Here is a 14,577-nt window from a genome sequence, read left to right as displayed (position 1 = left end):
GACTATAGGTTACTAGGCCCCCTCCTGCCCCACACCTGCATGGCCCCCGGGGCCCATGGCTACCTCTGCTGACCTCTTCTGCACCCTCCCCATGAGGGCTGCACCTGCCCTGGACTTCCCGGCGCTCGAGGTCACACCCATGCCCATTCACCCCATGTCTACCTGGGCTCTAGCCCCACCTGGAGCCACCCCCCACCCTGAGACCTTGCTGTGCTCATGGGGGATCTCTGCTCCAAGGCCACTTCCTCAGCAGTGACCCCAGCACTACTCACTGCGTCTGCTGGCTCTGCCACCCCTTGCCTCGGCCCCTGTCCCCGTCATTGCTGCCTCCCTCCACAGGTCTGCAGGGGCACAGCTGCCTGGGACACGTTTCCTGTGGGGGCAGGAGGCCGGAGCTTCCATGGCGTTTCCCACCTCTAGGCAGGCCCCCCAGTTAGAGCTGGGATCTTGTAGGACTTTCCGGGCACCTCTGAAAGGTGTGATAGCCGTGAATTTTCTCTGCTCCCTGCACTTCCTCATCCAGGGTACAGTTCCAAGAGTTGGGGCTCAGCCTGCAGGAGGGCAGGCAGTGGCCAAACCCCAGAACAAGCATCAGGGGCCCTGCTGTGCCCAGACCAGAGCTGGAGCCTTCGTGTCCACGACAAAAACACGGTGACTTACATCCTCATGACATGTATGGCTCTTCCCTGCTTTAAAGGAGCCCACGCTGCACCTTCCTCAAGACAAGGCCGAGTTCACGCCCCTGTGGTTCCCTCGAGAGCCCTCCCTGTGAGTCCCTCCCCTTCTTCACTGGAAACGGTCACATCTCTCTCCCGACAGAGGGCTGGCACCTGGAGGAGTCAGCTTTTATTTAAATCATTTTATTCTTGAGTTGTCAAATCTCAGTCTGCTCAAGTCTTCCTCGGTGATCGATTAACCATCCGACTGAAATCCAAGATGCTTTTTCCAGAACTCACAGGGACCTTCTTTACCCTGAAAATCACAGTCTGCAAAATTTGATGATTCAGTTGCAGAATTCTGATGATTTTTGATAAAGAGATGAGCTCCCCACTGCACGGCAGCCCAGGACCGTGGCAGAGAAACAAGCAGCTCCCCCTCCCTCGGTTGTTCAATGTAAACGGATTTAACCACCACGTTAGAGCACATCTTCACATAACCACGGGCAAACTGCACAGAAGGCGGAGCCCATCTATCGTGGGCCCCACGTTGGGATCCGGCCTTGGGAGCTGCAAAGGCTGAGACCCTGCTGGAGGCACCAGCAGCCCGGGAGCACCTGCCCGTGCCTGAGGTGGTGGAGGCCACCAGATGCCGCCTTGGCCACCAGTGGGCTGTGGGAGCTTCCAGAGCACGGCTGGATTCCAGACTGGCTTGGGGGCTGCCTGTCCCCTCCAGGCTACAGGAGTCCGGTGGGGCAGGGTCGGTCTGTTCTGGGAAGGGCTCCTCTGGCTGGCCATTGATTTCCCTCTTGAGGTCCAGAACTGGATTCTCCCCGACGGGTGCTTCTGAGGCATCTGGATCTGCTGGAAATTAGATAGGAGGCTCCAGTTCCACAGCTGCAGGTCTAGTTACAGAATCCTGTCCTGGGGTTGTAATGACGATATTACTTTTGGCACGGACACAGTAAAGACTTCAGAAGCATTGATGCTGCCAATTGTAATGACTGAATTCCTATTTTCTCTTCCCTGCTTGGCCATGACTTATGCAAGTGTTTTGCAAATCAAGGATCCCCACATTTTTGTGGTAGAGGCCAAGATGCTGTGTGAGCTGCGGAGCTGCAAGAGCCCAGGGGCCCCGAAGGCTTCCCATGGTCCTGTTTCTGACCATGCAGAAGCTACAGCCTCAAGCCCTTCCCCACTCAGGAAGACTCGAAGGTCAACTCAGATGGGATATTCCATTTACGGAATGGAGTAGGGAGAGGAGAAAGCCCAGGTGGGAGCTGGAAGAAAAGCAGCCGGAGGCTCCAGGGTCCTCAGGATCCTCAGGGCCCTCAGGTGCAATGAGCTGAGGTCTCACTACCGTCTGTGAGACCCTCGCTGTCGTTCTCAGGCCAGGAAGACGCCTGGGCGCAGGGGGACCCAGACCTCTCTGTGGGCGTGCAGGAACAAGGGCAGGCAGCCAGGCGGAGAGCTTCTAGTTTGCTTATATTTGAACCCAAATGAGGTCATTTGTTAATTGTGGGTGGTGCCTAGCTGCCTGTCTGCCGTATTCTTTTCTGTGTGCACACAATCTTTTTTTAACCTCGAATGTTTTTAATTTAAAAAATTTTTGTTTTTTGAGACAGTCTTGCTCTGTCACCCAGGCTGGAGTGCAGTGGCACAATCATGGCTCACTGCAGCCTTGACCTCCTGGGCTCAAGCCATCCTCCCACATAGCTGAGACTACAGGTGAGTGCCACCATGCCCAGTTTTTTTTAATATATGTGTGTGTGTATATGTGTGTGTATGTGTGTGTATATGTGCATGTGTGTATGTGTGTGTATATATATACATAATTTGTATACATACATTTGTGTATATATATACATACATTTGTGTATATATGTATACATGTATATGTATACATATATATGTATACACACACATTTGTATACATATATATACATTTGTATATATAATTTATATACATATATATAATTTTTTTTTTTGGTGGAGACCAGGTTTTGCTATGTTGCCCAGGCTGGTCTCGAATTCCTGGGCTGAAGTGATTCTCCCGCCTCAGCCTTCCAAAGTGCTGGGACTACAGGTATGAACCACTGCACCTGGCCTTGAATGTTTTAAATGACACTTGGCTGGGAAGGTCCAGGTTTGGCTTGGAGGCACCAGTGGGAGACAGGACCAGTTAGGAGAAGAGCAGGTGAATGAGGCAGGGGAGGGGTGGGACAAGGAGGCAGGGGAGGGACGAGTTAATGAGGTAGGAGCAGGGTCAGAGAACGCTCTGGGGTCTTGGTGGCCCAGGGGCTCTCTCTTGTCTGAGGCTCCACCTGTGTTCCACCCATCCTTTTTCCTCTCCAGCCCCCTGCTTCCGTTAGCTGCAGACCCTGGAAGTTGAGGAGACAAAGAATAATTATTTTCTGCATCTCCTGGAAACTCCTTTAATGTTGGAAATCCACTGTCCCCCGGGACTGGCAGGATGAAAGGGCTGGGAGAGGGAGAGAGCTGGCCAGAGGAGCTGGTGTGGGAGGGCAAGTCCACGATGCAGACGCTGAGCGGCCCTGGACAGGTTCAATGCCTCCCCCATGCCTCTCAGCAGCTTCTGCTCCAGCAGGACCAAGGTCCAGGCTCTGCTGCACAGTGAGGTGTGAAAACCCCAACCTAGAAAGAACCCCCTGGCAGAGATGAGAATATTTCAGAGTCCTTGGCTAAGCCAGGATAACTAGGTCTGCAGGAAGGAGCAACGCCGAGCCATGATCTTGAACCCCACTGGTCCCAGAGCAGCCAGCACCTTCCCACCGGTGTGAGCCAGCGGTGAGGACTCTGCCCGGACCCAGCTCCTGGAGCTGCCCTTGGGAGCCAGCTGGATCTCCCTGAAGGGCCCTCTCTGTTCTCCATGGGCCCTGGGGACGTCACCGTCAAACTGCAAACATAGACACGCTCTGGCCCAGCAATTTGGCTTGCAAGAACATCTCCTGCAGGAGTTCTTTTGCATGTAGTCCAAGACCCAGGTACAGGGCTGCAGTATCAGCCGAGAATTGAATCAGCCTGGATGCCGTCGACAGGCCCACCACGGTGGGGCATGTAAATAACATGGACGAGCTTGTGCCAGCTGCACTGTTCCACGTGGAACTGACTCCAAGAGGCGCTGTGATCACTTGGCAAAAGGGAGTTGCTGCCAGTGCATCCAGCATGCTGTCAGTTACGCTTGAGGAGGCAGGGCTCAGATCGCTTATGCAGGAAACCACAACATGAACCCTCTGGCGAGGGCGTCCAGGATGAGGAGCTCTGAGGCAAACAGGCTTCTTCTCCGTTCCTTTCCTCCGGTGCCTTCTGCACGTTGTGCCAAGAGAGCACATCCTCTCCTCCAGGTACAACTAAACACGCCCCACAAGGTGCCCAGCGGGTCTGGGTTGCAGCCCTCAGACGCCAGCCCTGGAACCCTTGCCGGCACCTGGGGAGCCCGCAAGCCTGGCCTGTTGACCATCAAGGAGCGTGTGTCCCTCGGGGCGTCACAGATGGATGTGTTTTGGCAAAACTGCACAAAAAATCACATGATGCTGTTGTAATTAGGTGGACAGAGAACTGGGGACTAAACCTGGGGATGTCCACACGTGGTGTTTTTGTTAAGAAGATAATTATTGGCTGGGGACAATGGCTTAGCCCTGTAATCCCAGCATGTTGGGAGGCTGAGGCAGGAAGATCGCTTGAGTCCAGGAGTTTGAGACCAGCCCGGGCAAAATGGCAAGACCCAGTCTCTACAAAAAAGTAAAAAAAAAAAAAAAAAAAAAAAAAGCTGGACATGGTGGTGCACACCTGTGGTCTCAGTTATTTGAGGGGCTGAGGTGAGAGGATTGCTTGAGCCCAGGAGGTCGAGGCTGTAGTGAGCTGAGATCGCACCACTGCACTCCAGACAGGGTGACAGAGTAAGACTCTGTTTTTTTTAAAAAAAGATAATTGTTATATTTTTACTCAATAAAACAAAGGGTTTCATTCTCACTGGGCTCTTGACAAGTCATCTCTTCTTCCACCAGCAAAATGCAGAGACGGAAGACGACAGCCATGTCTGAGGCTCACCGTGCAGCGTGGTCTCTCCATTTGGGGCAACTCCCCATTTTTTGAGGGGGGGCATTAGCACCCTGACCTTGTGCTCCTGCAGCGAGTCGGGGCCTCTGGGCCTTGTTGTTTGGGCTTTATGGGCGCCTGGCACAGAGCAGGTGCTAGATGCACATTTACTGACCGTGTCCCCATGCCATCGGCCTTCTGGTATCCGAGAAGCGAGACTCCCCCAGCTGTGCCCCGCAACCTCAGCAGCACTCCCCGCTCCAGGCCACAAGCTGTGTTCATCCCCATTCTACAGAGGAGGGACTCATGGCAGGACGGGGAGGAATGGGGGTGGGGCCAGATGGTAAATATTTTAGGTTTTGTGGGTCAACTCCAAGGACAATATGTAAATGAGCAGGTGCAGCTGTGGGTTTTTTTTTTTTTTAATCATTCTTATTTCTTTAGAGACAGGGTCTCGCTCTGTCATGCAGGCTAGAGTACAGTGGCAAAATCACAGCTTACTGTAGCCTCAACCTCCTATACTCAAGTAATTGTCTCGCCTCAGCCTCCTGAGCAGCTGAGCCCACAGGAGCATACCACCGCACCTGCCTAATGTGTCCATTTTTTTTTTTGTAGAGATGAGGTCTCCCTATGTTGCCCAGGCTGGTCTCGAACTCCTGGGCTCAAGCTATCCTCCCACCTTGGCCTCCTAATGTGCTGGGATGACTCATGTTCTAATGCAACTTTCCTTGTGGTGTGGGCACCAAAGTCTGAACTACACGTGATTATCACGTGTCACGAAACATTCTTCTTCTTTTGATATAACAAGGAGGTGAAATCACAGGAGGTTGAATAAGTCAGAGGTTAAGCAACCAGCCCCAAATAACCCGGCTCCCCTCCACCGCCAGACCATGCAGGTCCCAAGAGAGATGCCTTTGATGGGCAAGAAACGGGGAGGGAGAGAACTAGGGCCTGGAGTGGGGACACCATCCACGCGTGACCCAGGCCCTTCCAAGCCCGCGGCAGGCACCTGCCTTCGTTCCCAGCCCCTTCCTGGAGCTGCCTTCTCTCCAGATGCTCTCTCCCCTCGCCTTCTCCTTCCAGGAGCCTGGGCACACTTCTTAATGGCTCCTGGGGACCAGGAAATGGAAAGGAGAGGGCCAAGTTCATGCTAGAGGTGGAAAGAGGTTCAGGCATGGGTAGCCCACCCCAGGGCTTGGCTTGTCCTCTGGTCAGCCCCTCCCCCTGCTCCAGACCCCCACCCCCTTGGCTGCCAGCACAGCTCAGCACAGCCCAATCTTTCCCGAGGCTTCAAAAGCCCCAAAGTGCTGGGCATCCAGCCAGAGGCCATCGTGGGCCTCCCCATCCCCCAGGCTTGCCCCTGCATCTCCACATTTGCTAACGGGTGCTGTTCCTCCAAATCTGGAAGCTCTAAACCGATGGCCCATCCTTTTCCTTTATTCCTATGTGAGAGTCATACCTGCCCACTCTGTTTCAGGTCAGTTCCACCATGGACGCTGCAGCGGGAAAGTCAGCGTCCTTTCCAGGGATGGCACCACTGGACACAGACCCCAAGGCCCTGCGGCCCCAGATGGGAGGGCTGTCCCCGCGCAGCAGAGGATAATTTCTGTGAGCTCAGCGTGGTTTGTGGCCACCACCACGGCACCTGTGCCTACAGGCCCTCAAGTCTCCCACTGCCTGCCGCCCCACCCCCCACCATGTGGTCTGTCCCAAGCAGTCTCTAGGACTGGGTGGGGGTTTCCACAGGGATCTGGCCAAACCCACTCCAGGAAGAGCCTCTGGGCCCCAGGGGAGGCGGGAGGGAGGGACATTCAAGGGTGGGGGTCTGGGGAGCGCCCACCTTGCTCTTCTCCTGCTGCAGCTCGATCTGGATGTCTGTGAGCTTGGCTCGAAGATCCTCGTTGGCCGCCTGCAGCGCCGCGAGGGCCTCTGCCTTGTCCCCCTTGGCCCGGCTGCTCATGCCCCTCTTGGACATGGTGAGGCTGGATGGCCGGGGGGATACCCAGGGGTAGGGTGCTCCGGCTGGGCTGGGCTGAGCTGGGGGTGGCTGGGGTGTCCACGCCAAGCTCCCAGCAGGTGTCACCCGGGCTGCTGTCACACTACATCTTCTCATTCACCTGGAGGGGAAAGCACACCGTGGTGAGCAGCTCCCTCCGAAGCCGTGGCCTGGAGCTCAGGGGCTTGTGTGCCGGGGTGGGGGCACGTGGACCCCCACCTCACTGCAGCGCTGAGGATGCTACCTGGACGACGCAGGCCAGGGAACCAGCCCCAGACCTCAGAGCCCATCTGCCCGCCGTATGGTGCCCCCAGACAGGGACCCCACATCTAAGAGGACATCCCCACGCTACGGGATGAACACTCAGCACAGGTGAATTCTTTTCCCTCTTAGGAATCAGAGAGTGAGGGAGTGGGCACCCAACTTCTAACTCAGAATTCTGTACATGGCTGTGAGGCCACACCGCGGCAATGGCATGTATAAACCACGAGCTCTCAGACAGCAGAGGGACCCCGTGACCGGGCTCCTCCACAGAGACCCACAAGCTGTACCCAGGAAATGCCCAGAAGTACGGGAAGCAGGGACTAGAACAGAAGCGCACGCCCAGCTCACAGCAGCACAATCCAGGTAGCTGCACAGTGGAGGCAACCTGCATCCATCGATGGATGAGTGGCTACACAAAATGCAGAATATCCACGTAACAGAATATTATCCAGCTGTAACCAGGAGGGAGATTCGGACACATGCTATGACAGGAGGATCCCTGAAGACATCAGGCTGGGTGAAATGAGCCGGTCACAGAAGGACAAATGCCGCATGATTTCACGTATATATTCAGGATCTACAGTCGGCAAACCCAGGAACTAAGTAGAATGGTGGGTGCCAGGGGCTGGCAGGAGAGGCAATGGGAGCTACTGTTTAATGGAGATGGATTTTCTTTCTTTTTTTGGAGATAGGGTCTGGCTCTGTGTCCCTCAAGGGGAGTGGCCATAAATACACAGGAAGCTTCCCTCCCTCGCCCACTGCTTGCCTCCTGCTGTATGGCCCAGCTTCTAACAGGCCACGGACAGGCACCGATCCATGGTCAGGCACTAGGGACCCGGTGTGGGCAATCAGTGATCTCCGCTGGTCACAGCAAGTCCTCCAGGTTCAACCCCAGGGAAGCTGCTCATTGTCTAAGAAGAGGTGATCGGATGAGGCTGGTGAGATCCTCACACTTTCCTTCTGTGCTGCCAGGCACCTCCCCTAGCTGTTCCTTTCCCTCAGAGGCTCCCCCCCAACAAGCTACTCCTCTCCCCCAGGTGCTCCTCCCCTCCAGCTGCTCCTCCCCTCCAGCTGCTCCTCCCCTCCAGCTGCTCCTCCCCTCCAGCTGCTCCTCCCCTCCAGGTGCTCCTCTCCCCCAGGTGCTCCTCTCCCCCAGGTGCTCCTCCCCTCCAGCTGCTCCTCTCCCCCAGGTGCTCCTCCCCGTCTCTGATGTTCCTCTCTCCCCCTGATGTTCCTCTCCAGCAGCTGCTTCTCTACCCCAGCTCCTATGTCAGATGCTCCTCTTGGCTGCCCAGAGGGTCAAGGACCCCCGGTGCTCCTAACAGTTCCATTGGGCCCCTCTGTGGCCCTCCTGCTCCTGGGGCCTCCTTCCATCCCCACCATGACCAGCTTTCCCCGACAGAGGGAAAAAAGCACCTTTCTCTCTTGTCCTTGTTTACCTTCTGCTCCTGTCACCTGTTACAGGGCAGTGAAGGCAGCCAGGATAGAAGGGACAAGCAGGCAGATCACACTTGGGAACTTTCCCGGTGAACACAGCCCCCACCCCCACAACTCCTGCTTCCATTTCCTGATGAACACAGGCCCACCCCACGCCCGCATCTCCTCTCCCAGTGAACACTTCCCCCACCCCATGCCCGCGTCTCCTCTCCTGGTGAACAAAGGCCCCCATCACTCCTGCATCTCCTCTCCGGCCTGGTGAACACAGCCCTCCCCCCCTACTCCTGCATCTGTCTGCAGCCCCCTATTTATCAGCTCACAGGACCATGGGAGGGAGACTTGGACATGGGCCCTGCAGTTTGATGAAGGCCGAGCTGTGTGGGTGTGGGGCTCAGAGACCAGCGGAGGTGGCAGGACGGGCAGGTGGGAGGGCCACAGGGCAGCCAAGTAGACTTCCACGGGTGAGTGAAGATGGCCTCACAGAGGGAGGGTGAAAGGAGGGTTGGAGGTGACCCATCACCTGGGAGGCGATGCAGACACCAAGGAACCACGAGGAGCCTGCGGGGCTGACAGGTGAACTGGGAACACCATCCACTGGGTGGATGCCGATTTGATCAACTGGAAGAAAGGGTATCAGTGATTGAAGACCAAATGAATGAAATGAAGCAAGAAGAGAAGTTTAGAGAAAAAAGAGTAAAAAGAAATGAACGAAGCCTCCAAGAAATATGGGACTATGTGAAAAGACCAAATCAATGTCTGACTGATGTACCTGAAAGTGATGGGGAGAATGGAACCAAGTTGGAAAACACTCTGCAGGATATTATCCGGGAGAACTTCCCCAACCTAGCAAGGCAGGCCAACATTCAAATTCAGGAAATACAGAGAACACCACAAAGATACTCCTCCAGAAGAGCAACTCCAAGGCACATAATTGTCAGATTCACCAAAGTTGAAATGAAGGAAAAAATGTTAAGGGCAGCCAGAGAGAAAGGTCGGGTTACCCACAAAGGGAAGCCCATCAGACTAACAGTGGATCTCTCGGCAGAAACTCTACAAGCCAGAAGAGAGTGGGGGCCAATATTCAACATTCTTAAAGAAAATAATTTTCAACCCAGAATTTCATATCCAGCCAAACTAAGCTTCATAAGTGAAGGAGAAATAAAATCCTTCACAGACAAGCAAATGCTGAGAGATTTTGTCACCACCAGGCCTGCCCTACAAGAGCTCCTGAAGGAAACACTAAACATGGAAAGGAACAACCAGTACCAGCCACTGCAGAAACATGCCAAATTGTAAAGACCACCAATGCTAGGAAGAAACTACATCAACTAACGAGCAAAATAACCAGCTAACATCATAATGACAGGATCAAATTCACACATAACAATATTAGCCTTAAATGTAAATGGACTAAATGCTCCAATTAAAAGACACAGACTGGCAAACTGGAAAAAGAGTCAAGACCCATCAGTGTGCTGTATTCAGGAGACCCATCTCACGTGCAGAGACACACACAGGCTCAAAATAAAGGGATGGAGGAAGATCTACCAAGCAAATGGAAAACAAAAAAAGCAGGGGTTGCAATTCTAGTCTCTGATAAAACAGACTTTAAACCAACAAAGATCAAAAGAGACAAACAAGACCATTCCATAATGGTAAAGGGATCAATTCAACAAGAAGAGCTAACTATCCTAAACATATATGCACCCAATACAGGAGCACCCAGATTCATAAACAACTCCTTAGAGACCTACAAAGAGACTTAGACTCCCACACAATAATAATGTTGACACCCTACTGTCAACATTAAACAGATCAACAAGACAGAAAGTTAACAAGGATACCCAGGAATTGAACTCAGCTCTGCACCAAGCAGACCTAATAGACATCTACAGAACTCTCCACCCCAAATCAACAGAATATACATTCTTCTCAGCACCACATCGCACTTATTCCAAAACTGACCACATAGTTGGAAGTAAAGCACTCCTCAGCAAATACAAAAGAACAGAAATTATAACAAACTGTCTCTCAGACCACAGTGCAATCAAACTGGAACTCAGGATTAAGAAACTCACTCAAAACCACTCAACTACACGGAAACTGAACAACCTGCTCCTAAATGACTACTGGGTACATAACAAAATCAAGGCAGAAATAAAGATGTTCTTTGAAACCAATGAGAACAAAGACACAACATACCAGAATCTCTGGGACACATTTAAAGCAGTGTGTAGAGGGAAATTTATGGCACTAAATGCCCACAAGAAAAAGCAGGAAAGATCTAAAATTGCCACCCTAACATCACAATTAAAAGAACTAGAGAAGCAAGGACAAACACATTCAAAAGCTAGCAGAAGGCAAGAAATAACTAAGATCAGAGCAGAATCGAAGGAGATAGAGACAAAAAAAACCCTTCAAAAACTCAATGAATCCAGGAGCTGGTTTTTTGAAAAGATCAACAAAATTGGTAGACTGCTAGCAAGACTGATGAAGAAAAGAGAGAATCAAATAGACGCAATAAAAAATGATAAAGGGGTTATCACCACTGATCCCACAGAAATACAAACTACCATCAGAGAATACTATAAACACCTCTATGCAAATAAACTAGAAAATCTAGAAGAAACGGATGAATTCCTGGACACATACACCCTCCCAAGACTAAACCAGGAAGAAGTTGAATCTCTGAATAGACCAATAACAGGCTCTGAAATTGAGGCAATAATTAATAGCTTACCAACCAAAAAAAGTCCAGGACCAGATGGATTCACAGCCAAATTCTACCAGAGGCAAAAGGAGGAGCTGGTACCATTCTTTCCGAAACTATTCCAATCAACAGAAAAAGAGGGAATCCTCCCTAACTCATTTTATGAGGCCAGCATCATCCTGATAACCAAAGCCTGGCAGAGACACAACCAAAAAAGAGAATTTTAGACCAATATCCTTGATGAACATTGATGCAAAAATCCTCAATCAAATACTGGCAAACTGAATCCAGCAGCACATCAAAAAGCTTATCCACCATGATCAAGTGGGCTTCATCCTTGGGATGCAAGGCTGGTTCAACACACACAAATCAATAAATGTAATCCAGCATATAAACAGAACCAAAGACAAAAACCACATGGTTATCTCAATAGATGCAGAAAAGGCCTTTGACAAAATTCAACAGCCCTTCATGCTAAAAACTCTCAATAAATTAATTATTGATGGGACGTATCTCAAAATAATAAGAGCTATTTATGACAAACCCACAGCCAATATCATACTGAATGGGCAAAATCTGGAAGCATTCCCTTTGGAAACTGGCACAAGACAGGGATGCCCTCTCTCCACTCCTATTCAACATAGTGTTGGAAGTTCTGGCCAGGGCAATCAGGCAGGAGAAAGAAATAAAGGGTATTCAATTAGGAAAAGAGGAAGGCAAATTGTCCCTGTTTGCAGATGACATCATTGTATATTTAGAAAACCCCACTGTCTCAGCCCCAAATCTCCTTAAGCTGATAAGCAACTTCAGCAAAGTCTCAGGATACAAAATCAATGTGCAAAAATCACAAGCATTCCTACACACCAATAACAGACAAACAGAGAGCCAAATCATGAGTGAACTCTCATTCACAATTGCTTCAAAGAGAATAAAATACCTAGGAATCCAACTTACAAGGGATGTGAAGGACCTCTTCAAGGAGAACTACAAACCACTGCTCAATGAAATAAAAGAGGACACATACAAATGGAAAAACATTCCATGCTCATGGATAGGAAGTATCAATATCGTGAAAATGGCCATACTGCCCAAGGTAATTTATAGATTCAATGCCATCCCCATCAAGCTACCAATGACTTTCTTCACAGAATTGGAAAAAACTACTTTAGAGTTCATATGGAACCAAAAAAGGGCCCGCATTTCCAAGACAATCCTAAACCAAAAGAACAAAGCTGGAGGCATCACACTACTTGACTTCAAACTACACTACAAGGCTATAGTAGCCAAAACAGCATGGTACTGGTACCAAAACAGAGATATAGACCAATGGAACAGAATAGAGCCCTCAGAAATAATACCACACATCTACAACCATCTGATCTTTGACAAACCTGACAAAAACAAGCAGTGGGGAAAGGATTCCCTATTTAATAAATGGTGCTGGGAGAACTGGCTAGCCATATGTGGAAAGCTGAAACTGGATCCCTTCCTTACACCTTATACAAAAATTAATTCAAGATGGATTAAAGACTTAAATGTTAGACCTAAACCCATAAAAACCCGAGAAGAAAACCTAGGCAATACCATTCAGGACATAGGCATGGGCAAGGACTTCATGTCTAAAACACCAAAAGCAATGGCAACAAAAGCCAAAATTGACAAATGGGATCTAATTAAACTAAAGAGCTTCTGCACAGCAAAAGAAACTACCATCAGAGTGAACTGGCAACCCACAGAATAGGAGAAAATTTTTGCAATCTACTCATCTGACAAAGGGCTAATATTCAGAATCTACAAAGAACTCAAACAAATTTATAAGAAGAAAACAACCCCATCACAAAGTGGGTGAAGGATATGAACAGACACTACTCTAAAGAAGACATTTATGCAGCCAACAGACACATGAAAAAATGCTCATCATCACTGGCCATCAGAGAAATGCAAATCAAAACCACGAGATACCATCTCACACCAGTTAGAATGGCGATCATTAAAAAGTCAGGAAACAACAGGTGCTGGAGAGGATGAGGAGAAATAGGAACACTTTTACACTGTTGGTGGGACTGTAAACTAGTTCAACCATTGTGGAAGACAGTGTGGCAATTCCTCAAAGATCTAGAACTAGAAATACCATTTGACGCAGCCATCCCATTACTGGGTATATACCCAAAGGATTATAAATCATGCTGCTATAAAGACACATGCACATGTATGTTTACTGCGGCACTATTCACAATAGCGAAGACTTGGAACCAACCCAAATGTCCATCAATGATAGACTGGATTAAGAAAATGTGGCACATATACACCATGGAATACTATGCAGCCATAAAAAAGGATGAGTTCATGTCCTTTGTAGGGACATGGATGAAGCTGGAAACCATCATTCTCAGCAAATTATCACAAGGACAAAAAACTAAACACTGCTTGTTCTCAATCATAGGTGGAATTGAACAATGAGAACACTTGGACACAGGAAGGGGAACATCACACACCGGGGCCTGTCATGGGGTGCGGGGAGTGGGGAGGGAAAGCATTAGGAGATATACCTAATGTAAATGACGAGTTAATGGGTGCAGCACACCAACATGGTGCATGTACACATATGTAACAAACCTGCACGTTGTGTACATGAACCCTAGAACTTAAAGTATAAAAAAAAAAAATCAAGACTTCAGGAAACAATGGACACACTTATGGAAATGCAAAATGCTCTGGGAAGTCTCAGCAATAGAATCAAACAAGCAGAAGAAAGAACTTCAGAGCCTGAAGATAAGGTTTTCAAATTAACCCAATCCAACAAAGAAAGAAAAAAGAACAAGAAAATATGAATAAAGCCTCCAAGAAGTCTGGGATTATGTTAAATGACCAAACCTAAGAATAATTGGCATTTTTGAAGAAGAGAAATCTAAAAGTTTGTAAAACATATTTGGGGGAACAATCAAGGAAAACTTCCCCAGCCTTGCTAGAGACCTAGACATCCAGATACAAGAAGCTCAAAGAACACCTGGGAAATTCATCCCCAAAAGATCATCGCCTAGGCACATTGTCATCAGGTTATCTAAAGTTAAGACAGAAAAAAGAATCTTAAGAGCTATGAGGCAAAAGCACCAGGTAACCTATAAAGGAAAACCTATCAGATTAACAGCAGATTTCTCAGCAGAAACCGTACAAACTAGAATGGATTGGTGCCCTATCTTCAGCCTCCTTAAGCAAAATGATTACAAGCCAACTCTTTTGTATCCAGTGAAACTAAGCTTCATAAATGAAAGAAACATACAGTCTTTTCCAGACAAATGCTGAGAGAATTTGCCACTACCAAGCCAGCACTACAAGAACTGCTAAAGGGAGCTCTAAATCTTGAAACAAATCCTGGAAAGACATCAAAACAGAACCTCTTAAAAGCATAATCTCACAGGACCTATAAAACAAAAATACAATTAAACAAAAAGCCA

The 14,577-nt window shown here is 49.5% G+C and overlaps 1 protein-coding gene across 23 annotated transcripts in view; it reads right to left on the bottom strand.

Moving 5' to 3' along the window:
* The window catches only part of JAKMIP3 (Janus kinase and microtubule interacting protein 3), a 139,525-nt gene that overhangs the window by 75,220 nt on the left and 49,728 nt on the right, over window positions 1–14,577 (bottom strand). For all 23 annotated transcript variants that reach the window (XR_010135329.1, XR_010135314.1, XR_010135315.1 and 20 more), the window contains exon 2: window positions 6,556–6,832. Coding sequence is in view for 5 of the 23 variants with exons in the window: in XM_063710583.1 (XP_063566653.1) it covers window positions 6,556–6,828 (273 nt within the window). In the remaining 18 variants the exon portion in view is untranslated. The remainder of the gene's footprint in view (window positions 1–6,555; window positions 6,833–14,577) is intronic.

Source organism: Gorilla gorilla, chromosome 8 (assembly GCF_029281585.2).
Source record: "Gorilla gorilla gorilla isolate KB3781 chromosome 8, NHGRI_mGorGor1-v2.1_pri, whole genome shotgun sequence".
Lineage (NCBI taxonomy): Eukaryota > Metazoa > Chordata > Mammalia > Primates > Hominidae > Gorilla > Gorilla gorilla.
Note: the sequence above shows the minus strand (reverse complement) of the source record. Positions and strands in the feature narration are given on the sequence as shown.